At 41.3% G+C, this 25786-nt stretch overlaps 1 protein-coding gene and 1 non-coding gene across 2 annotated transcripts in view; one reads left to right on the top strand and one right to left on the bottom strand.

Moving 5' to 3' along the window:
- Positions 1-22468, top strand: part of TTC39C (tetratricopeptide repeat domain 39C) — a 125225-nt gene extending 102757 nt beyond the window's left edge. The window contains exons 7-14 of the mRNA XM_017498543.2: positions 3791-3884; positions 7225-7332; positions 12582-12691; positions 13860-13983; positions 18349-18446; positions 19814-19918; positions 21332-21370; positions 21934-22468. Coding sequence (XP_017354032.1) covers positions 3791-3884; positions 7225-7332; positions 12582-12691; positions 13860-13983; positions 18349-18446; positions 19814-19918; positions 21332-21370; positions 21934-22023 — 768 coding nt within the window. The 3' untranslated portion in view covers positions 22024-22468. The remainder of the gene's footprint in view (positions 1-3790; positions 3885-7224; positions 7333-12581; positions 12692-13859; positions 13984-18348; positions 18447-19813; positions 19919-21331; positions 21371-21933) is intronic.
- LOC119467136 lies at positions 12918-13033 on the bottom strand. Its single transcript, XR_005195668.1, has one exon. It is a non-coding gene; the product is annotated as a U5 spliceosomal RNA (small nuclear RNA).
- Positions 22469-25786: the final 3318 nt, after the last annotated feature.

Here is a 25786-nt window from a genome sequence, read left to right as displayed (position 1 = left end):
TTTTTTTTGAGACAGAGTCTTGCTCTGTCGCCCAGGCTGGAGTGCAGTGGCGTGATCTCAGCTCACTGCAACATCCATCTTTCGGGTTTAAGTGATTCTCTTGACTCAGCCTCCCGAGTAGCTTGGACTATAGGCATGTGCCATCACACGAGATTTCACCATGTTATCCAAGATGGTCTCTATCTCCTGCCCTTGTGATCCACCCACCTTGGCCTCCCAAAGTGCTGGGACTATAGAGGTGAGCCACTGCACCCAGCCCATGGTGGATATCTTAATTTTTCATATTAAAACTCACAAAGGCCAGGTGTGATGGCTCATGCCTGTAATCCCAGCATTTTGGGAGGCAGAGGCAGGCAGATTGCAAGGTCAGGAGTTTGAGACCAGCCTGGCCAATATGGTGAAACCTCATCTCTACCAAAACTACAAAAATTAGCCAGGTGTGGTAGTGTGTGCCTATAGTCCCAGCTACTTGGGAGACAGAGGCAGAAGAATTGCTTGAACCCAGGAGGCAGAGGTTGCAGTGAGCCAAGATCGTACCACTGACTCTAGCCTGGGAAACAGAGCGAGACTTTTAACTCAAAAGAAGAAAAACAAAAACTCTCACAGATCATTTTTTTTGTTTAAATTTTTTTGGTGAGACTGGGCATGGTGGCTTATGTTTGTAATCCCAGGACTTTGAGAGGCCAAAGGGAGAGGATCATCTGACTCCAGGAGTTTGGGACCAGCCTGGGCAATGTAGAGAGACCCCTGTCTACAAAATATAAATTTAAAAACATATTTAGTAATACGCAGTAGTGCATGCCCATAGTCCCAGCTACTTAGGAGTCTGAGATGGGAGTATCGCTTGAGCTTGGGAGATTGAGGCAGCAGTGAGCCATGAATGTACCACTGCACTCCAGCCTGGAAGACAGAGCGAGACCCTGTCTTAAAAAAAAAAAATTACTTTGGTGAAAAATAAGGGTAAATCTGTTTCAGCTGTGTTAATGGCTGTTCATAATCCTTCACTGAATGATCAGGATAGAACTCGAATCAGTTCTGCAGTTCTGCTTGCTCCTGGGATAATGCCACTGAGCTCCACAACCTGGTCTCAGTCAGTGCTTTCAAGCCCTCTGGAGGCTGCAGGGAGATTCCTTCCTTGCCTCTTCCAGCCTCTGGTGGCTGCTGCCTTCCTTGACTTGTGGCAGCATTGCTCCAGACTCTTCCTCCACGGTTTACAATGTCTCCTTCTTTCCTGTGTGTGTCACATTGAAGGATACATGTGATTGTATTTAGGGCCAACCTGGCTAATCCAGGATAATCTCTCTCATCTGAAGATCCGTGACTAAATCACATTTATGTACATGTTCCCCCAAGAAAGCACACTTTAGAGGCAATCAGGGCAGAATTTTGAATACTAGTCAGTTGCTACCTTGTTGACCTTGACCAAGCTCCTTCTTTGAATTTTACTTTCTTCATCTGCAAATGGAATTAATACATGCCTATCTCAGAGCATTTGAAAGGGTCCCGAGAAATGATGTTAATTGAAATACTACCTGAATTTATTTTTTCTTTACTTGGATTCAAAGCTTTGTTTGGACTCATCTTTGTATCTTTAGAGCCTGTCCCTGGCACATAGAGGTTGCCCAGTAAATGTTTCCTATCTAATTTTCTGTCCTCTGAAGGACAGCCTGCTATTGTACTGTCATGTACTGTGGGGGACAGTGGGGGACAGCCCGGTGGTGATGGCCCATCCAGAAACATTCTGTATGTGAGAGCTATGTCATTAATTAACCAAAGTGAGAGAGATGTGTGCAAAGCTGAGTCTGTAATGCTGTGGTTTCTGTATAAATATGCTAAATGGAGTGCATATCTGATTCAGGAAAAGAACTGTGGATCCCAAAAGGGGGAAATGAGACATGGAGAGTGACGTGAGTGCCTAGAAATCTACACACGTATTCATGCACACGTGCATGCATCATAAAGGATTATTTTTTCACCTTGGTGTTTTGTATTTGGGCTGTGTGTTAACAGTCAGTGTCAATGTCTGCCATCTGAGCTGTGGGCGATTCCCATGGCTGTGAGGTTTCTTCCAACTGACGTTGTTACTGAGAACAGGAATTAGTGATGTGGTGATGTGTGTCTTCTGTGGCTACCTGGTCAGCATTCATAAATGGTGGTAATGGATTGAATGCTGCAGTTTCAACCTTCCTGACAACAGGGGTGTTACTCTGGGGCTTGAAAAGCTATTGATCCAGCTGGGCCTTGGTTAATGAGTCATTTGGCTTACAGTGTTCCTGAGTCACAGGCTGTCCTGAAGATCACCTGCTGACTCATTGGCGCCCTTGCTTGCCCAAGGCCTCCTGCAGTGACGTGCAGAGGAAAGGAGCCCAGGTCTGCGGGTGGGGGACCGTCCTCTGAGAAGCCTGCAGCTTCTCCTCCAGGACTTTTCAGAACCCTTCCGCCCCACCTGGCTGGCTGTGGAGAGAAGGGCAGCTGGGAGCGTTGGAGAGGGAGGGAACTTAGAGAAGCAGTCGGAGGCACACTCGGAACCCTGGGGAAGGAAGTCCACCTCCCTGCAAATGTAGGGCAGTAAGAGGAGCCCTGGCACCAGCAGAGCAAGAAAGAAATGCTCTGAGACCACACGCACCATTCAGAATAAGCTGTCAGGTGATCTGGGTGTTTAATACTTACTTATTAATGATATGTGACATTTAGAATTTCTCGATGCCTATTTAAGATTGAACTAACCCTTTGAATCCTGGTGATGCTTTTGAGCTGCTCCTCTCAGGCGCTTCTGGCATCATGCTGGCAGACTCTGAGCAAGATCTTTAGAGGAATGAAAAACGAAAGGTATTTAAGTAGCAGTAAGTAGAGCAGACATTTGAGAGTTTGCTGGGTTCCAGTGTTATTTGAGTGCAAATGTTGGAAATGTAATCTGGATCTTCGGAGAATTTCTAAAGTGTTGGGAGAGGAGATTTGATGACCAGAAGCAATTAGACAACAGCATTCTAGGGTATAGAAGCAAACTAGTGGCCCGGCGCAGTGGCTCATGCCTGTAATCCTAACACTTTGGGAGTCTGAGGCGGGTAGATCAGAAGGTCAGGAGTTCAACACCAGCCTGGCCAACATGGTGAAACCCCATCTCTACTAAAAATACAAAAATCAGCTGGGTGTGGTGGCGGGCGCCTGTAGTCCCAGCTACTCAGGAGGCTGAGGCAGGATGATCGCTTGAACCCAAGAGGCGGAGATTGTAGTGAGCCGAGATTGATCGCACCACTGCACTCCAGCCTGGGCAACAGAGTGAGACTCTGCCTCAAAAAAAAAAAAAAAAAAAAAAAAAGCAAACTAGCAGATGTATGGTGAAGAGCTCACTGAGGACTGGGCTAATGGGAGTGGCTTCGTGCATTCACTCAGAAGTGATTGAGAGACTTCTGAGCCAGGGTTGGGTGTACACAGGGATGAAATATAGTCCCTTCCCTTTCCACGCCTATGTGGTAGCAAGGAGCAAGATTCGCAAACGGTTAAATTACAACACATCCTACCGTACAAGTATGAGAGAATGCTGAGGGAGAAGGCAGGTGTGAGCTGAGCCCTTACCACCAGAGCAAAGGAGAGGGTCTCTGTGCTTAGGTCAGTTTCACAGCTGTGTGGGGACAAATTGGAGTATTTTCCTAGCAGTCTTTAAACCGCTGGCTTCCATACTGCCTAACCTGTTTAAAATAACTATGAAGGAAAAAGATGCATTTGAATTATGATGATTGTAATGTTATTGACAGATCTTAGCCAGTAACTGTTTTCCTTTTCTCCTTAGTGTCAAATCAACAGTGCCTTGACGTCTTTCCACACTGCTTTGGAACTTGCAGTAGATCAGAGAGAAATTCAGCATGTCTGTCTGTATGAAATTGGTAAATATGAATGTCTGTCCAGCCTCTTGTTAGGAAGTAGTATTGATGGGTATTTTAGCATTCATGTCATTCGGTGTGTGTCTGCAAAATGCTTGGTGCCTTCTGTAGTAAGGACTTCAACTATTACCGTAGTACATGCAGTGATATTTCTCTCTCTGATTCTCATTACTTCTTCATAACATTTTTTTCTTCATAGCATTTTGATTTTAGGATAATAGTAATATTAAATGAATTGATTAAATGACTATAAATACCTTATTGGGCTGCACATTAGAATTCAAAACTCTTTGTTCCTCCTTCCCACCAATATTTACTTGAGAAGAAAAATAGGAGACAGTATCAAGTCCCAGTGTTTTTCACCAACTAGCTCTGAGATCTTAGATACGTTGCCCAAACCTTCCTAGCCACATAGTTGCCATTGGAGTTAAAGGCCCTCCCCTTGTGGCAGCTGTTAGGTTTAGATGACATGACATGTGAAGCCTCGTGCATGGGGCCTGGCACGGAAAGCCCTCCATACATGTTAGCTGCCACCTTCTGCTTCTCCCTTACGGGAGAGGCAGTCACAAACACACCTGGAGGTATTGATCTGCCTAAGACTTTCCCCTTTCTCCTCCAAAATTGTTGCTATGGGTCGTTGCTGACTGCGCTAAAACTCTGATCCTCTTACATTAGTAATTGCAAAATCCTTCTGTGTAACAGTTTCTCCATTGTGCTGGGAGGAGTAAACACAACTTGGAACTTGAAACGAAAAAAATTTTAAATAAGGGACTCAGACTTTTCAGAGTTTCAGCTTAGCTAATGCTATAAGGTCACGTCATGTAGCATATAAGAAAGGAATGACAGAGGCAAAGAGAAAGGAGAAATGATGAGATAGTGACGAGACTCCAAAGGGAAATTGAGCCTTAAAAAGCCTTCTGCAGAGGGGCAAGGAATTGGAGACAGAATGCTCAAGGAAGCAGTTGACACCTCTCAGTTTGTGGGGGGCAAGACCCTGTGCTGCCTGCCACTTGCTTTGCCTGCTGTGGGCACAAATGTCTTCCTGAATCCTTTTAAGGAAAACTGAAAAACCAAAATATTGCAAACTGCCCAGTAAACAATATTATGTTTTAAATGCCCGTTGTGGTCTGAAAAGAGGAAATGAAGTATAATCCAGTGGAAAATGTGTTTTTGTGTCATCTACATTCTGCTGGAGCTCTGCTTAGTAGCCATAATATAGAATGAAATGTGTTTCAAAGAACCTGAAGGAAAAAATGTAGCTTTGATGGCCTTTTGTTGGTGCATCATTTCAAGGCCTATGACAGGATAGAATGTTAGAGCAGAAGGAAGCTTAGAAATCATTCAACCCAGGCCTTAGGAAGGTTAACTGAGGAGCACATAGTGACTCAGGCTTCCAATTCAGGCTCAGAAGCTTGAGTTAGTACCTATTCCCGACTTATTCCTGACTTAATTCCTGAGTCAATACTTAATTCCATCTCTATTTTGTATTTAATTCAAATCTTACCCCAATTACACCTATAATCTCAGCCGTTTGGGAGGCTGAGGGGGACAGATTGCTTAAAGCCAGGAGTTCGAGACCAGCCTGGCCAACATGGTGAAACCGTCTTTACCAGAAATACAAAAATTAGCCAGGCCTGGTGGTGGGTGCCTGTAATTCCAGCTACTCAGGAGGCTGACGCAGGAGATTGGTTTCAACCCAGGAGGCAGAGGTTGCAGTGAGCTGAGATCCCACCACTGCATTCCAGCCTGGGTGACAGAGCGAGACTCCATTTCAAAAAAAAAAAAAAAAAAAAAAAAGCCCAAATTTTTACTCTGAACTATGTCAGCATCATATCCCATAGGATTTGACAGCAAATTTTCTGAATTGTGTATCTTGCCCACTCTTCCTCTCACAGTTTAAATGGCAAGTCTCAGTTTATACAGTTAGTGGTATACTTGATAACAGAATTTTTTTTAAGGAGGCAATATCATGTAAAGGAAAGTGTGTTGGACTTGGATCCACAGTTCTTCCTTCTTCTTAGCTGCATGGCTTCAGCAAGTTAGACACCTCTTGATACCTTAGTTTTTTTTTTTTTTTTTTTTTTTTTGAGTCAGGGTCTCACTCTGTCACCCAGGCTGGAGTGCAGTGGCGCAATCTCAGCTCACTGCAGCCCAGACCTTTCCGGCTCAGATGATCCTCCTACCCCAGTCTCCCAAGTAGCTGGAATTACTACCATGTCTGACTAATTTTTTGTAGAGACCGTATTTTGCCATGTTGCCTAGGCTGGTCTTGATCTCTTGGGCTCAAGTGATCCTCCCACCTCAGCCTCACAAAGTGCTAGGATTACAGGCATAGGATTAGTCCTTGCTAATACAAGGACACTGTTAGCCACCTTTGCAAGATTGTCATAAGAATTAGAGAGCGTTATATGAAGTGCCTACCACAGCACTGGTGCACATTAGGGGCTCAAATGATGGGAGTTACTGTGATGAAAACTGGGAATAAAATCCCTTACATTTTAGTTGCAGAAGTTCCTTACTAGGATGCCCATCTAACAGTGTTTTGATCCAGGAAGGTGGGGTTCTTTCTCTACCTGTGTGCTGAGGGAAGGTGAGCAAATACCTAATTTCTCATTGGCTTGCTCTCTAGATCTTAAGAAGTTTTGAGAATGAGTAGATCAAGCACAGTAGCTAACCCCTGTAATTCCAGCACTTTGGGAGGCTGATCACTTGAGGTCGGGAGTTCAAGACCAGCCTAGCCAACATGGTGAAACCCCATCTCTACTAAAAATACAAAATTAGCAGAGTATGGTAGCAGGTGACTGTAATCCCAGATACCTGGGAGGCTGAGGCAGGAGAGTCGCTTGAACCCTGGGGGCAGAAGTTGCAGTGAGCTAAGATCGCACAATTACACTCCAGCCTGGGGGAAAGAGCGAAACTCCATCTCAAGAAAAATTTTAAAAAGAGTGAGTAGTAGTTACAGAGTTTGTAATCAAATGGTGTTGCTTCCGCTGTTTGTTATTGCACCTGTGTGTACTCTGGGAGAAGTACTGCTGTGCTTGGGTTAACCTCACATCCGTTAGGACGTAAGTGGGAGTGTCTTTGTAGAAATTTTATGCCATTCTCTTCTGTGCTGTTTCATTGGTTGTCTGACTGAAACCTAAGTGCATTGTCTAATTCAAACTTTATATTGAAAGTATTTAAGGGAAAAAATAATTTCTTAGGTTTTCAGGTTAAAGTTTTTACGCATTTCATAGAACATGCACTGAGAATGATCACAGTTTCAGAGACTCGTGGCTTAAATAAGGGTCATAGATAGAGCTCAGTACTTTACGGTCATGTGCTAAATATATTTCTTTCATAGGTTGGTGCAGCATGATAGAGCTCAATTTCAAGGATGCGTTTGATTCCTTTGAGAGGCTAAAGAATGAGTCCAGGTGGTCCCAGTGCTATTATGCCTACTTGACTGCAGGTGAGTCGCCCATGGCCCCTCAGGCTCCCTCTCCCTGTTGTGAATTAGCTCACCTGACATGGGCAGACAGGAGAATGATGGCAGGAGGAAGCAAACGTTGTGCCCTTCCACAGCCTTCCCCAGCATGCTCTTGTTTTTTGCAATCAAGTAAATAGCACTGGAACACTGTGTTCACTGACCCAGGGGAACACCCAGAAATTCAGTCATGTCCAGGATGCCTCTTTGCCGCACGCTTCCCCTCTGGGCCTGGTTTAGTCCTGTTCTCTATCTTGGAAATGCATATTGTGAGGTCTTTCCAGTTATTGTACATTTTACCCTAAATGGCTTCAGCCTGTCTCTACTCCCTTACTTTTTATGCTATGTTTTTTATTTATTAGGATTCTGAAGAATTTTTAAGAATTGAACAGTCATTTATCATTGTGTTAATTTTTTTTTTGAGTCTGAGTCTTGCTCTGTTTCCCAGGTTGAAGTGCAGTGGCCTGATCACAGTTCACTCTATCCTCAACCTCCCAGGCTCAAGCCATCCTCCTGCCTCAGCCTCCAGAGTAGCTGGGACTACAGGCATGCCCAACACTCCCAGCTAATGTTTGAAAAAATTTTGTAGCAACAAGGTCTTACTGTGTTGCCCAGGATGATCTCTGACTTCCTGGGCTCGAGTGATCCTCCTGCCTCAGCCTCCCAAAGCACTGGGATTATAGGCATGAGTCACGGAGCCTGGCCTGTGTTAATATTTTTGTTTGGTTAGTGCTCTGGTTACAAAGTTGCATAGGTTTGAGTCATCTGCTCCAACCTTGTTTTACCTCCTAACCCTATTATATTTACAGTGTGATATTTCAGATGCAAGGTATTTCAACATTGCATATCATTAATAACACCTGTATTCTATTTTGAGTTTTTTTTTTTTTCCTTGTATGTGGAGGTAGAGATGTGCTGCCACCTGGTGGCCAAAATAGTTGTCTGCATCCTTCAATACCTAAAGGGCCATGTGATTTAGAATTGTAGAGGTGTGGAATTGAAGAAAGTGAAGCTGTTGTACATTTCCTGCCTTTAAGCAACTTCATGTAAGCCTTCTCTGGTTTATGTAATGAACTCTTCTCATGCAGCCACCTAAGAGATTCTTTTACTTAAAATTCAAGACTAATCCAAATCTTATTTTCAATACCTTCTTATTCTTAATGTTGAGATTTAATGAACCATCTTCCACTTCCATTCTTCCCTCTTAACTGATCTATTTAAAATAAGATAGAAATGATTAACATTGGCCAATAAGTATATTCTGGATATCTTAAATTCCCTATAAAATTGCATCAGTTCATTAATAGTGCAAAGCCCCCTTGCATCCATATTCCACATTGCAGTCCCCGTCAGACATGCATGTTCTCATGGCTCTGTCCCTGAAGTTTGAATAAGCTTCTTTTTCATATGCTGCATAATATGCTATTTCTCACACTTAAAGGGTTGTTGTATAAAATTTGACGTCTCAGATGAAAGTAGCAGCTATTTGTTGAGTGACTCATTGTGTTTAATACGTTGAAGAGTTGATTAACCCAGATTGAATACCCCAGAGTAAAGAGGTCTGCACACAACTCAGCAGCCATTAGGGGTCATTGGACTGCACAGTCAATGGTGGACAGCTGTTTATTTTTTCATCTCTGCTGAGCCTCAGTTACGTAAATGTACAGTGTGGCTGTAGAGAGGAACATTTATTCCCCCAATATTTGGAAATCCCAGGACCATATTACAGATAGGAGAGGATAAGCATGAAAGATTCTGATCTCTGTTTCTGCATGGGGATTTTGTAGAGAGGGTAAGATGTAGGTGAATAGCTCCACTACAAACAGTACATGAGGCAGGGAAGGAGCACCCATCACACCATCATGTAGGAGCTGCCTTTTGGGCTGGCCGTGAGCTAGAGGGGATGGGCATTCAGGGGCCCCAGACACTGCCACTAGGGCTTAGTTCCCCAGCATGTGAATGTTTTGTGTGACTATGTCAATAGTTTTGTACTTTTAAAAGTTGTGGTAAAATATATAGCAACATTTACCATTTGAACTTTTTTTAGGTGTACATGTCAGTGACACCAGATACACTCACATTGTTATGCAAACATCACCACATCCATCTCTGGAACTTCTTCATCATCCCAAACTCAAACTCTACCCATTAAGCAGGAACTCCCCATTCACTTTTCCCCCAAGAACCTGGTTACCACGCTTCTGCTTTCTATTTCTGTGAATTTAAATATTCTACCTATCTTGTGTGTAGGTGGAATATATTCATCCTTTTGTGTCCGGCTTATTTAGCATAGTGGCTTCAGGGTTCATCCGTGTTGTAACACGTGTCAGGATCTCCTTCGTTTTTTCAGGCTGAGTAATATTCCATAGTATGTATATGCCATATTGTTCATTCATTCATTGATGGACATGTGGGATGTTTTTAGCTATTGTGTGGAGTGCTTACCTGGAACATTTGTATAAAGGTACCTGTTCCAGTCCCTGCTTTCGATACCTTTGGGTAGATACCTAGAAGTAGAATTGCTTGATCATATACCTCTACTACTCTTACAACTTTTCTGTAAGTTTGAAATTATATCAAAATTATAAGTTACCAAAAAAGATTAGAATATCACATATGGGATTGTGTATACTTAGTCTTAATGGAAGAGCCAGTCATCCTAAGCTCTGCTTAGGCCTCATGTTTTAGGATAAACCAGAGACTCCCATGCTTTTAAACATCTGCATCTTTTAAAGCAACTGTCTGGCCATGCGTGGTGGTTCACACCTGTAATCCCAGCACTTTGAGAGACTGAGGCAAGCAGATCACCTGAGGTTGAGAGTTTGAGACCAGCCTGACCAACATGGAAAAGCCCCATCTCTACTAAAAATACAAAAAATTTAGCTGGGCATGGTGGCACATGCCTGTAATCCTAGCTACTCAGGAAGCTGAGGCAGGAGAATGGTTTGAACCTTGAACCCAGGAGGTGGAGGTTGCGGTGAGCCAAGGTTGTGCCATTGCACTCCAGCCTGGGCAACAAGAGCAAAACTCTGTCTCAAAAAAAAAAAAGCAACTATCTACTATAATTTTACTGCAAGAGAAATAGGTGGTATTTATTCTTCCAGGTCTGAGGTATGGATGTTTATAGACCTTTGGGGTGGTGGGTATACTGTTGCTGTTTATGACTGGCTTTAGTTATGTGACTCTATAAGAATGTTCTCAATAATCTGAGGATGATTTCAAGCTAGGGACAGCAAAAATATATTCTTTTTCACTGATTTACTGTGTGACCTTAGGCGCAATGCTCAGCTTTTCCGTATCTTTGCATCCTCTGATCTAGAAAATGATGGGATTGGTTGCACAAGACAGCCACTGAGCTTCATTCTGGTTTAGAAATGTTACAGCTGCAATTGATGAGGTCATATGGGATTGGTGCACACTCCCCCATCTGGACCAGGGATACCCCAGTGACTAGGAAAGGAATTCTCCCTTCTTTTGAATATTGAGTCATGTCACTCTTAATCTCAGTAGGAATCGGGTGCCTTTCCCATCGCCTTTGCATCCTCAGCTCTCTCCGACCCTCGTATGTTGGACCCTTGGGCTCTGCCGATGGTAGCCTATCCTGGTATGCACATGCCTGGGATAGGCAACTGCTTGACATGCCCAAATGCAAGTACGGGACCAACCTACTTTTAGGGGCGCTTAAGTAAAGAAGGGGGAACTAGGCACTGTGACTCACGCCTGTAATCCCAGCACTTTGGGAGACCAAGGTGGGCAGAGGCCAAGATGTTGAAACCCTGTCTCTACTAAAGATACAAAAATTAGCTGGGTATGGTGGTGTGTGCCTGTAGTCCCAGCTGCTCGGAAGGCTGATGCAGGAGAGTCACTTGAACTTGGGAGGTGGAGGTTGCAATGAGCTGAGATCGCACCACTGCACTCCAGCCTAGCAACAGAGTGAGACTCCGTCTTTTCAAAAAAGAAGAAGAATGAACTAGCGAATCAACTTTAGTACATTCCAACTGGGGAGTGAAAAACCACATATGAACTAACAAAAAATGGATAGAAATGGATTCAGCAGCATCAGAGCTGAGAGGAAAGGAAAGAGAGTGGTGGTAAAGTTTCAGGCAGGTGGTGGTGCTGCAGCCAGTGTGAAGTTTGCAGAAGGGACAGAGAAGACACAGCAAAGGGAGGATCATTAAATCTTTGGGGCCTGAGGTGAGAAGAGGGTGTGCAGATGATCAGAATCTCACTCATTCCTCAAGATGCCGCTTGACTTCTCCTAGCTCCTTACAGCATCTGGTCATGCCAGAGAGAAATGATCCCTTGACTTTCTGACCTTTCTGAAAAGCACGTTAGTTCTCCTACCCTAACGACTCCTATCACTACATACGTTGCAGCTTGTGGGGCCCCATGTGCGTGTGTGAGCAAGTGTGATCTCTTCCATTGAAATTTCATTTTCTTCAGGGTTCAAGCACATGTGTTTCTTCTTCACATTCTTGCTGGTGGCTTATAGGTAGTAGGCAGCCAAGGAGCATGGACAGGACAGGTTCATGACTTCCTAGCACAGGGAGATCCTCCTTCCACCTTGAAGCTGTCATGATCCTCCAGGTTCTTCATTGTTCTTTCTTAGGTTTCCATTTATTCCACTTTTGGAGCATGTGGGCTCTAACTAGGTTGTACACTGAGACCGTAGCTAAGGATTTTGTTATGTGAGAGCCTGTCTCCCCAACAAGAAGACAAAGACCACGGTTTTCCTCAAGTTCCGTCAAAGCTCCAGGAACACAGGCACTTGGAAAAGTGATCAGCAGGGTGGTGCAGTCCTTTGTGGAATAGTCTTTCCTTTTTGTTGAGACAGAGTCTCATTCTGTCCCCTAGGCTGGAGTACAGTGGCATCATCTCAGCTCACTGCAACCTCCACCTTCCAGGTTCAAGCGATTCTCCTGCCTCAGCCTCCTAAGTAGCTGGGATTACAGGCCTGTGCCACCATGCCTGGCTGATTTTTGTATTTTTAGTGGAGATGGGGTTTCGCCATGTTGGCTAGGCTGGTCTCAAATTCCTGACCTCAGGTGATCCACCTGCCTCAGCTTCCCAAAGTACCTTTCACAAACCAGCCCTTTGTGGAATGGTCTTTAAACATATTTGCCCCTGTTTTTGGTTGTTGTGTTTTTTTTTTCCAAGTATCATCAACTTCAGGTATCCCTTAGTGGCATTTTCCCTGACTTAAACTTCAGAAATATAATTATTGTTTTTTACAGTTTGTCAGGGAGCCACTGGTGATGTGGATGGGGCACAGATTGTCTTTAAAGAAGTTCAGAAACTCTTCAAAAGGAAAAACAATCAGATTGAACAGTTCTCAGTGAAAAAGGTATGTTGGAGCCTATTCATCTGCTGTAATACTTATGATGGGCATTTGTAACCAACACCCCCTTGGCAAGCTTTAGAAAATTGTATTTAAGGCTGCCGATTTACTTGCCATGTAAAATACAGTTTACCACCATGGAGAGAATTCTCTCCATGATTGTACCTCTGCTCTGAATAGAAGATTCTCACTTTGCTGCAAATAATGAAAGCAGATTTTTAAAAAATCGACCAGCCCTGCAGATACAGGGCCTCAAAACATTGGGTTAAGACTCACAGTTGTTCCCCTTCATGGAAATCTTTAGCAAAAGGTAAAAGATGTATATGAACTGAAGAGTAACCGGAGTATAGGTTTTTTTTGTTGTTGTTGTTTGTTTGTTTTTAATGAACGGAGACATTATACATTCTGCAGAGCTAATGAACACAACTCTAAAGAGAAAGATCTGTCTAAAGAATTAGGTGGTTTTGGCAGAATGCAAATTGGCAGGGCCTAGTGAGAAATGCAGGCTGTGAGGGGTTGAGAATAGGGAACGCCTCACATTTTGACGTAATAAAAAGCAAAAGTGTGTGTCACAGTTGCCAGCAGAAAGGCCCAAGACTGTAGACATGTTCCTAATGTATTCTATACTTTCGTGAATACAATTTTGCTGAATTACCTTGAGTTACATAACGTCTTATATGCTGAATTATCAGTTACTTTAGTTTTATATATTTTTATTGAATGAATAATGAAGTTTCTGAGTATAAATTAGATAATAATGTACAGCTGAGAGCACTGGCACGAAATAGAAAATTTTAAAATCAAGAGAACTGTAACTAAAAGATATCCCGTCTCAGCTCCTCCGTATAAGCCCGTTGAATTATTAGCTGTCGCCAAGCTTTATACATTCAGTTGATCTAAATGCACATGAATCTAGTTTCATCCCCAAGTTTTCAGAATGTATTCTGCATCTTGATAGTAGGTTCAGTTGAATCATGAATGAAAGGCATAATTTTCAGTATGTCAAAAATTGAAAGCAACATTTCTTATAGAGAGAGGAATTGTTATTCTTAGCTTTGAAGGAGAAGATCATTCACATTGATGATGAACTATGTGCTTTTAAAGTGTCCAAGGTATATTTTTTATGTGAATTTGTTCTTGGAAAATGGAGCCTGTTTATCCTAACTCCTGACAGGCAGAGCGATTTCGGAAGCAAACCCCAACCAAAGCACTCTGTGTGCTGGCGTCCATCGAAGTATTGTACTTGTGGAAAGCTCTTCCAAACTGTTCCTTCCCCAACCTGCAGAGGATGAGCCAAGGTAAGAAATTAAAAAAAAAAAAAAAAAAAAAAAAAAAAAAAACAAAACTCTGCACTGGACACATTGGCTTCTTTTGTCAGTGCTCATTCTTCAGTTACCCGTTTTTCTCATCCGATTTAGGGAGAGTACACACCTCTCCTTCTTAAAGGGTGTCGTGATGAAAGAAATCCTGTCACTTAGGTGATGGGAGGAGGAGGCAGCACTGCTGTGTATAGATCTGCTTGCCTTAAACGTGTGATGCTTTTGTTATAAATGTTATTCTGTAGCTGTGGGAGTTGCTGGAAGCATACATTTTTTCCCCCAATGAGAGTACTTTGTTTTGTTTAGGTGTGGTTCACATAAATTAAAAGATACTAAAGTGTGTCCTGGTGGGGTGGCTCACGCCTGTTATCCCAGCACTTTGGAAGGCCAAGGCAGGTAGACAGCTTCAGCCAGCAGTTTGAGACCAGCCTGGGCAACATGGTGAAATGCTGTCTCTACTAAAAATGCAAAAAATTATCTGGACACGGTGGTGTGCACTTATAGTCCCAGCTATTTGGGAAACTGAGGTGGGAGGATCATGTGAGCCCAGGATGTCGAGGCTGCAGTGAGCTTTGATCATGTTACACCACTCCAGCCTGAATGACAAGAGTGAGATCCTGCCTAAAAAGGAAAAATAGGAAAAGAAATATGTTCTTATTCATGTATGTGCTGCCTTTTCCCAAGAAACTTAGTATTGACAGCTTAGACATAATATTCTAGAGTTTGTAAGCCGCTGTTTCAGACTTTTCTCCAGTTACTCTTGTTTTTGACCAACTATGGCATGATCCATTGAGCCACGTATTTTTATCAGACCCTGCAAATCCCTTTTGCCTGTTTTTGTTGTTTGTTTGTTTTTGTTTTTGCATTTTGTTTTTTGTTTTTGAGACAGAGTCTCGCTTTGTCACCCAGGCTGGAGTAGTGCAGTGGCATGATCTCGGCTGACTGCAACCTCTGCCTCCTGGTTTCAGAAAAAAAAAGGCCTTTCCTCAAATGTGAAAACAAAACATTGCCAGTTGCCAGTGTTGCTATTCCAGAGATCAAAGGAACGAAACTCCTCCATAAGAAGCCGAGATCCTGCCATTGCACTCCAGCCTGGGCAACAAGAGCAAAACTCCATCTTAAAAAAAAAAAAGAAGCTTTGTACAGTGGCTCTGTGAGCCGAGTAGATGTGTAACCCTCCCAAGGAGGAACTGGAAAGGAAACAGAATATTCTTGGCTGTGTTAAATTCTGCTATGTTCTTTAAAAAAATTTTTTTTTATATTTTAGAGACAGGTCTCGTGTCACCCAGGCTGGGTGAAATGGTATATTTGTAACTCACTGCAGCCTCAAACTCCTGGGCTCAAGTGATCCTTCCACCTCAGTCTCCTGAGTAGCTGGGATTACAGGCATGTGCTACTGCACCTGGCTGCTGTATTTATTTTTAAAGTATTTGCATAATTCAAACCCCCCCCTTCTTATTGAAATAAGTATAGAACATCTACCAATGTCCAACTCAAAGGAACAATAAAGAATATTAAGTACATTTTTAATGTACAAGTACAGGATCACATGTTTAAAGATAAATTAAAATGCAAATATAAGGCAGGCAGTAATTAACATTCACAGGAACAACTATCAGTTAAGTGAGATTTGACAAAAAATTCTCTGAACCCCGTTCCAGGTATTAAAATGAAAAACTAACAACAAAAATGTGTGCCTGGAAGGGAAGACAGACAGCATCTGAAGTGAGCATGAGATAATTATCTAATATCTTTGCTAAATTTAACCCAGTTCTGAGATCTATTAATTAGATTATATCATTCTTCAATGGCAAGCAGCAATGGTACAAACTGATCCAACCACATCAGTACAATGAAGATCTTTGTAGAGAAATAGTTATGTTCCAGAAAAAACTGATAGCGGCAATGTGGATCATAAGCATTTATTAAACTCTGCATCATGCCCTCCCAGTTTTGTGCATTCAGCTTATCAGAGTCCCCATCTGTATCTCCCTGCACCAGCCGAGCTAGTGAGAATCCTATATCCTTATCGTTTTATCCATAACCTTTTCCCCACCCACCTGCCCTTCTCCACTGCATTCTTCCTCTGCGTTGTTTTTTCTTGTTTTTGTTTTTGAGACAGGTTCATGCTATCTCGCCCAGGCTGGAGTGCAGTAGTGTGATCACAGTTCACTGCAACCTCTGCCTCCCTGGCTCAAGCGATCCACCCACCTCAGTCTCCTGATTAGCTGGGACCACACCAGCTATTAAAAAAAAAAAAATTGTAGAGATGGGGTCTTGCCATATTGCCTAGGTTGGTCTTCAACTCCTGGGCTCAAGTGATCCTCTCGCCCTGGTCTTCCAAAGTGTGGGGATTACAGGTGTGAGCCACCATGCCCAGCTACATTGTAAACATGTTTGTATTCTAGGCCCAGCAGGCAGAGTGATCTTATTAAAACCTAATCATGTTGTGTCACTCTGTTTCCCAGAATCCTCTATGGTCTCTCATCTCATTCAGAGTAAAAAGCCCAAGTCCTTTCAGCGGCAGGCAGTGCTCCCAGTCTGTAACCCCTGAGGCAGTTATCCCTCCCTGCTCTTCCCCCTTGCCCAGCACAGCCCTCCTCCCTGCTCTTGGACACAAGCAGCCTCTATGACTTTGCACTTGCTCTTCTCTCTGAGAAAGAATTTTTTGTTTGTTTTGTCATTGTTGTATTCCAAGCACCTAGAACTGCCTGGCAAACAGTAGTGCTCAATAACAATTGAATGAATGAGGAATGAATGAATGAATGAACGAACAAGTGAATGAACTGCATTAATGTTTCCTTAATGTTGCTGCCTTAGGAGCCTGAGTTCTTTTTCTTATGACCATATTCCCAGCCTGGCTTTCTGGGGCAACTCCTGCTTCTACAAGATCAGCTTCTATTTACCTCTTCCTCTCGCCTTCAAGTTACTTGTTCTATAACTTGAGTTCTGTCTTTCTCTCTCTGTCTCTCTCTCTCTCTCTGTATATGTGTGTATATATATATATTTTGTTTGTTTGTTTTTGAGATGAAGTCTTGCTATGTCACCCAGGCTGGAGTGCAGTGGGCACAGTCTTGGCTCACTGCAACCTCTGCCTCCTGGGTTCAGGTGATTCTCCTGCCGCAGCCTCCTGAGTAGCTAGGACTATAGGCGTCCGACACCACAGCCAGCTAATTTTTGTATTTATTTTAGTAGAGACAGGGTTTCACCATGTTTTACATGGTCATGTAAAGACCATGTTGGCCAGGATGGTCTCGATCCCTTGACCTTGTGATCCACCCACCTTGGCCTCCCAAAGTGCTGGGATTACAGGCATGAGCCACTGCACCTGGCCTATATATATATATATACACACACACACTTTCACATTATAATATAAATGATAAATACATGCATAATATTCAGTAAGATATATATCTTGTTGAATCACAGTATCTTTATTAGTCTTCAGAAATAATTGTATTACTTCCTTTCTTCCTCATTATGTTTCCATTTTGCATCTTTCCCATTTCCTTGGAAAACTCCTGTAACATTCTCCAACCTGTGTGTCCATCCCCCACGGCTTGCTAATGAAGTGGAGGGATCAGTTCTGATCCCCTCTCGCTGACTAGTATAGTACCTCATACAAACAGAAAGGTGCCTATGGCATGGCAGCTTAATGTGAAGTTGTTTTTAAGAAATTAACAGAACTTCTTTTAAGAGCAGTTTTTTTTAGGTTCATAGCAAAATTGAGCAGAAAGTCCAGAGTCCCCACATGCCCCTACCCACCCCTGTCCTTCCTGACTACTAACATCAGGGTGGTACATTTGTTACAGTCTGTGAACCATCATTGACACATCGTAATCACCCAAAGTCCCTAGTTAACAGTAGGGTTCACTCAGTGAACAAACAGTAGGGTTGGGACCATTGTATAATGATGTGTCTACCGTGATGATATCACACAGTATTTTCATTGCCCTAAAAATTCTTTGTGCTCCACCTACTCATCCCTCCCTCTCCCCTCACCCCTGGCAACCACTGACATTTTTACTGGATTCATAGTTTTACCTTTTCCAAAATGTCATATGGTTCATAGTTCATAGAATCATACAGTATGTGTCTTTTCAGATTGGCGTTTTTCACAAGGTAATGATGTGTTGCAATTTGAGTTTTCTTGGCTCTATGAAGTTTGGTATTTTTGCCTTTCTTTGTCTTAGGCTACTCACTAATGGATGAGGAATGGGTGCCTTCTGAGTTTTAGGAGGCAGCAACATGAACTGAAATATTCACTTCACTCTTCATGATATTGAAGGAATTAAGTGAATGCATTTTCTTACTGCTCTGCTCACTCCCCTTCTTTTCAAGCTTGCCATGCAGTGGATGATTCATCTGTTGTTGGATTAAAGTATTTGCTTCTTGGTGCCATACACAAATGCCTAGGAAACTCAGAAGATGCTGTTCAGGTAAACTGTTAATGTTGTCAGGGCTAAAGAAAATAAATCATGAACACCTACATATGTGCTTGTGAATAAGAAAAATGAAAAAGCACTAAACAAAACCAAACCTCCCACTATTGATTAATGCCATTGTCTCAGATGCTAGAAGTTGATGATGGTTAATACTAGTTTTTACTTTAGATTCTTAGAATGCTTCTTTATATATGGACTCCTTTTCTGGCATTTGTATTTATCAAAGATGACAGTCTCTACATGAGAGAGGAGGACATGAGGAGGCAGACAAGTTTGAAGGAGCTGAATGAAGCCTCATAGTTAGACAAGAACAAAAATGATCGGACATGCCAGTCTTTATAACTGCAGATTATTGATGCAGTCCTGGGGGTTGGCGAGAGAGTTGTTGGCTTAGGACAGTCTGTGTACATATTATATAAAAAAGAATTATTAATTATTTTTAAATATAGTTGGAAGGATTTTTCTAAACAATTTTTTTTTGTGAGATTGGTTATTTTGAAGAAGTATGTATCAGTGTTACTTTGACTACACTTTGAAAGAATCAGGGTACAGTGGCTGGGTGCAGTGGCTCACACCTGTAATCCCAGCACTTTGGGAGGCCAAGGCGGGCAGATCACTCGAGGTCAGGAGTTTGAGACCAGCCTGGCCAACATAGTGAAACCCTGTCTCTACTAAAAATACAAAAATTAGCCAGGTGTGGTGGCACATGCCTGTAATCCCAGCTATTCAGGAGGCTGAGACACAAGAATTGCTTGAATCCAGAAGGCTGAGGTTGCAGTGAGCCAAGATTGCACCACTGCCCTCCAGCCTGGGTGACAGAGCAAGACTCTGTCTCAAAAAAAAGGAATCAGTGTACAGTATTAGGATACTTTTGGCTTTTAAATCCTAGATAATAATGTCATTGTAACTTTAGTCTTTCACTGTGGGCTTATGGTAGTTATTACAGCCCTAAAGAGCTTATTTTAGATCAAATGCTTAAGTGCTCACAAGATACAATCAAGACACATGTCAAGAGATGGTAGTTGCCTTGTGTGTTTTCTGTTTTAAATATTAAAATGGGATGTTTACACTCTTAGATACAGATAAACATGTTCTTAGTAATAAATCAGTAGAGGTTAATATGTGCCCTGGAAAAATAAGTAGCACAGATTAGTCTGATATATTCGAAGGAATGCACATCAGGCAGCATGTAAAGAACTTCTCAGATACAAATAGGAAGGAATGAAGATGAGGAAAGAAGAAAAAATCTGATCTAGAAAACAGAGTATGAGTCCCCCTTCCCACCAGCTCTTGAAGATTGTAATAAGCCTTATGCTAAGTAGGAAAATGAATTCATCCAATAACACTTGCATCCCTTTCAGTACTTCCAGCGGGCTGTGAAGGATGAATTGTGTCGTCAGAATAACTTGTATGTTCAGCCTTATGCCTGTTATGAACTTGGCTGTCTTCTATTAGACAAACCAGAGGTAAGATCTTATGTATGTATATTTTAATAATGTTCATCAACAGAAATGTAGAAGTGAGCAAACACAAAGCATCTTTCATTTAAAACAAATTGATTCAACACAGTTTTCTTCACTTTGTTTTCCTTGATTTCACTTACGATGAGTCCAAGAAGCTAGTAATACTATCTTACTCTCTTTAAGTAGCTAATTTCTTCCCAAGAATTCAAATTACAGTCATACATCTCTCAACGACATTCTGAGAAAGGTGCTGTCAGGCGATTCCTTCGTTGTGCAAATATCAGAGTAGAGTGTACTTACACAAACCTAGATGGTATCACCTACTACACAACCAGGCTGTACCAATAGCCTGTTGCTCGGGGCTAGAATCCTGCACAGCATGTTACTATATTGAATACTATAGGCAACTGTAACACAGTGTTAAGTATTTGTGTATCTAAATGTAGAAAAAGTATAGGAAAAACACAGTTTTTAAAAGATAAAATATGACCAGGCCCAGTGGCTCATGCCTGTAATCCCAGCAGTTTGGGAGGCTGAGGCAGGAGTATCACTTGAGCCCAGAGGTTCAAAACCAACCTGGGCAACAAAGACAACCCTCATCTCTATAAAAAAGAAAAAAGCAAAAAACAGTCAGGTATGGCAGCACATGCCTGTAGCTGCAGTTAACCTAGGGGCTGAGGTGAGAGGATCTCTGGAGTTTGAGGTTGCAGTGAGCCATGATTGTGCCACCACACTCCAGCCTGAGCAACAGAGCAAGACTCTGTCTCAAAAAAAAAAAAAAAAAAAAAGAAAGAAAGGTTATAGCTGTATAACTTACTATCTAATCATTAATTTTAAGGTTGTTTAGTAAGATTTTAAACTAATATATTTTAGAGCTTACCTTTTATAGACTATGAAAAATTATTTATCAAGTAATTATATATCAAGTAATGTCCTCCTATAGACAAATAAACATCTTTATATTAAAAATATTGGGGCTGGGCACAGTGGCTCACACCTATAGTCCCAGCACTTTGGGAGGTCAAGGTGGTGGATCACCTGAGGTTTGAGACCAGCCTGGCCAACATAGCGAAATGCTGTCTCTACTAAAAATACAAAAAATTAGCTTGGCGTAGTGGCAGGCACCTGTAAACCCAGCTATTCAGGAGGCTGAGGCAGGATAATTGCTTGAACATGGGAGGCAGAGGTTCCAGTGAGCCAAGATCTTGCCACTGCACACCACACTCCAGCCTGGACATCAGAGTGAAATTCCATCTGAAAAAAGAAAGAATATTGGAGTCATTATGCTTGAATGAACAGTTTGACTCACTGCTGTGTCTACTGTGAATTGTTTTAATTAACATAGCCTCCTTGTACCATTTTCTGCCTGCATATATGTAAACACAGATTTTAAGGGATAATGTGTTTCTCTTATAGACTGTAGGAAGAGGCAGAACTCTACTTCTTCAAGCAAAGGTAAATATCCTGAATCTACCTTTCTCCAGTGGCCTTTCTTATCCCGTACAGTGTACACCTGAGTCTGAATTCAAGAAAGTTTATGCAGTGATGTTCTGGTTGGTAATATTTCTGGAAAGGAAAAATGATAACCACTTGAATCAGTGAGCTCTTGAGTTTTAAGGGAAATTACAAGATCATAAGGAACTCCTATGAAATGGTTCATCCTGCTTTAGAAACACTCTTAGTGTTTGGGTGGGAAAATAACTTTAGATTTTATAACTATGTCCTTGAATTAAGAATTTCTAACAGTAACTTATATTGAGCACAATGTAAGACTACTTTTTCAAGAATAACATGAGGAAAATTGTCCAAAGAGAACATTATTGACATTCAGTTGCTGTTTTCAAAAATAAATACAAAGTTTGAGGTTGAGTAATATGAAAATCAAGTGGATGGGAAGCCTTTACTAGGAGTGTAGAGATTTTACTTTGGGAAGTACAAAACTGAGTGTGCTTTATACCACAGTACCCTGTGCAAGCTTAGCTAACAGAGGGCATAAATATCTTTCTTTGATCTTACAGGAGGATTTCTCTGGCTACGACTTTGAAAACAGATTGCATGTCCGCATCCATGCTGCTCTGGCCTCTCTGAGGGAATTAGTTCCTCAGTGACAGACCCGGAACACCTGCTCTGTCCCTCCCCACCCAGGGTCCGCACTTTAAAATAAAAGCAGAGGACAAAGCTCTTGTGAAGATCGGCTTTTCTTCTGAAAACCACCTGTGCCAGGGACACATTTTCCCACTTAAGCTGACATATTAAAGATCTCCTCTTTTAAACATGTAGCTAAAAAGTAATAATGATGCTGAGGAGGATGATGATGGTTATAACTAACCACCCAGGGAGAGGGTTAAGTGACCTTGCTCGTTTTAGTTTCGTGATTTATTATTTTTAAAAATCAAACAAAATATCCAACCCAAGATCCTGTAGGAACACCTACTGTAAGCACATATCTGAATGGGTAACATACCTGTAAATTATTAACAATATCATGACATAACATTTATATTTGTGTTTTGAAAAAATAAAAGTGCTTTCTAGCATTTTACTTTATCTTCACAACTCCAGTGAATAACATAGCACAGATAAGAATTCTTAACCCCCCTTTGCAGACAGTGAAACTCAGGCACAGAAAGGCTAATTGACTTATCCCAATTAATTATTCCTGTTATCAGCAGAGCAATGAATAGAAAGCAGATCTCCTGACCAACTGTTCTTTTTATTATAAAAATAATTCATGTTAATAGGCCAGAATTCCATGCTTTACTTATTAAAAGAACAAAATCTTCAGTTGAAGTTATGTCAACATAAATACTCATCTCCAGATTGTCTACAGAATGTTTCAAAGTGATGGACACTCTTTTCCTTCGAAAGCCAACCAAGTAGCAAATATTAATAGAAGATAATTTTACAACTAAAAGTGTAACCCTTTTGCTAATCTATTAGAAGGCATAGTCTATAGATTAGACAAATAATATCTACATTTTGGGAGTTTTCCTTTCTTTCTGAAAATTGTCAAATTACCAACTTTTGGAAATCTTTTAACAAATGACTTGAAAGATTATTTGTGAATGAACATAGATTTTTGCCTCAAAATATTTGCTGGTGGAACATTTGCTGGGCTACACAGTGCCAGGTTTTAATCATTTTTCCCTTAGCTCAGGTTATTTAGATATTATAAAAGGAATTCAAAGTTATTTTTTTATCCTTCATTTCTAATTTTTATTGTCATTTAATTTACCTCCATGCCCAGTACTGCAAACCTGTGGTTTTGAAGAATCTAAATACCTCAGTCACTTTTAAGAATCTCTGCCATATTTTGCTCAATGTTTAAGGTTAGGTTTTTAAAGAAATTTTTATTGAGCAAAAGGGTATCATTTTAGAGTATCGTTATTTACAAATTCTTTTGGCTGAAGCATGATCTCATGATATTAATATTTTAATATTTCTTTTCAAAATAAAACAGAAAAGCAAGTAGAATGTTGGCAAATTTAATCTGATTTGACCTTGTTTTGAAGGAATAATCATAATTTCTTTGAAAGAAGTTATTTCTCACTGACTTTGGCAAAACTATATTCATGTTTCTTCATCTGTGTTACTGACCACTTTTCAGTAGACTGTTTCCAAAGCTGTTTATTCACATTGACTTTCTCTTGATGTGAATTCGGTGTGGATTTTACATAATAGTAAGAGAGAAGAGATTGCTCTCCTATATTCAGTGTATGAGAGCCTCCAGAAGTCAAGAAGGGAACTTTTTTCTGAAGAGAAAAATTGGTGTCCAAAATATTGGATATCTGGTTTTACCTAGACTGAAGGGAAGAAGAACATTGTGAATCTTTAAAATACGGCTATTGCCATTTTGTTCTCTTCTTAACGTGCAGCATAGGTGACAAGCTTTTCTGTAGTGATCATGGGAGCATTCTGAATCATGGCATTCTTGTTTCAGAGTTCATTCTTGAATTTTCAGTTTAAAATATTGTTTGAACTATTACTCCATATTCAAAGATTACATAATTGACTCTTTTTCAAAAGATTTATTTCTGCCTGCTTACAAAACTACATTTATTTCCCCATAGAGGGTTCAGGACTTCAAATGAGTTTGTGTTCAGCTCACTTACCTGGATAGACAATTTTGTGTTTTGCAACACCATCCTGTAGGTTTTCTGTGGTCAAAGTGTAGGTCTTTTTAAAATTTTATTTATTTTGAGATGGAATCTCATTCTGTCATCCAGGCTGGAGTGCAGTGGTGCCATCTAGGCTCTGTCACCCAGGTTCAAGCAATTCTCCTGCCTCAGCCTCCAGAGTAGCTGGGATTACAGGTGCCTGCCACCACGCCTAATTTTTATAGTTTTAGTAGAGACGGGATTTCACCATCTTAGCCAGGCAAGTCTTGAACTCTTGACCTCGTGATCCACCCGCCTCGGCCACCCAAAGTGCTGGGATTTCAGGCATGAGCCACTGCGCCCAGCCAGGTTTTTTTTTGTTTGTTTGTTTTTTTTAAAGAGTCTATCCTAGGCTTGGTACAGATGGCCCCCTTGGAACATCTATGTTAACATGGTGGTAGACCATGGAGAGTGGGTAGATGGAGCTTCTAGACTCCAAAACAAAATCATAGTGTGAGTGCACTGTCCCATTAGATTGACTGAAGTCTGAGTACATTTTCTGGCCTGCGTGCTGTGACTCATCCAACCTGTGAACTGCTTGTGATCCGCCTGGTAACTTGGTTTGGTGTAAACTGCTCTTAACCCTTTGCTGATGAAGACAATAATCATATAAGTGGAACTATTTGCATCTATGTGTGTTTCTTTTTTTATGTTGTCATCACTTACTCCTTCCCCTTTCCTATTTTGGAGGCTCTCAATGGATCTTCTAATTTTTAAATGTCAAATATATTTTTGTATTAGATTGTGCCTATGATGAGAGAAATCTCTAATGTATATTTTATGTATGCTGAACACTTTTATAAATTGACACACTTGGAGGCATGGTCTAGTAATAATAATGTAATATGTACCTTGCTGGTTAATATAACTAAGATTTTACCTTCAATGGGTTAGGTATCTTTTTTATTTTAGCACCTGATAGCTGTCTTCTACTGAGTAAAGAATTATAACTTTTAGATGTCACAGAAAATTAGAATATTTATTGTCACATATTGTGTAAGTCAATTATTTACCGAATTTGCACTTTTCTGTCTCTGCCAGCTAAAGTTAAAGGACAAGTCATATCTGATTTTTAAAATGAGCACATGTGCTCACGTGCATGTGTGCGCGCGCGCATACACACACACACACGCTGCTTTGCTGTATAAACTTTTCCATCGGATTTCTTCCTTGAGTAAATCATGGTGGCAGGTGTTCAAACGTGGCCTTACACTATGAAGATACACATTCACAGAGTCATGATGTACTGTTTTGGTTTCTGTGGATGGTATATTTTGTAGAAAGACTATTGTTAAATTGAGATCATCCAAGAATATATATAGTTGAGGCAGATACTTCAGAAGCTAGAAGAAGAAATGCAGAAAGAGAAAAGGATAGGGGAGCAAGAAAAAAAGTTGGTCCATAACAGATATGCTCCTTCCTCAGTAAAGTATGCAGAAATCACCAAGAGCACAATGTAACTGGCTTTCTTGTGAAAACTAGCAAGGGTATCACCTAGTTGACTTGGGTGTGAAATAGAAGCAACACATTTGAAACCCAGGTGATCTCTATGTAATGCTTAGTTCCTCTTCCCAGAGGCCAGTGGTTGTCAATTTTCGTGTTTTACATAGAGATTCTGATTTGATAGGTTTGAGTTAGGGCTTGGGAAGGCATTTTTAACAAGCTCCTGGGATGATTTCTTATGCAGATGATGTGGATTAGAGAAGCATTGCCT

The sequence above is a fragment of the Cebus imitator genome, unplaced genomic scaffold (assembly GCF_001604975.1).
Source record: "Cebus imitator isolate Cc_AM_T3 unplaced genomic scaffold, Cebus_imitator-1.0 Scaffold12, whole genome shotgun sequence".
Classification (NCBI taxonomy): Eukaryota; Metazoa; Chordata; class Mammalia; order Primates; family Cebidae; genus Cebus; species Cebus imitator.
Note: the sequence above shows the minus strand (reverse complement) of the source record. Positions and strands in the feature narration are given on the sequence as shown.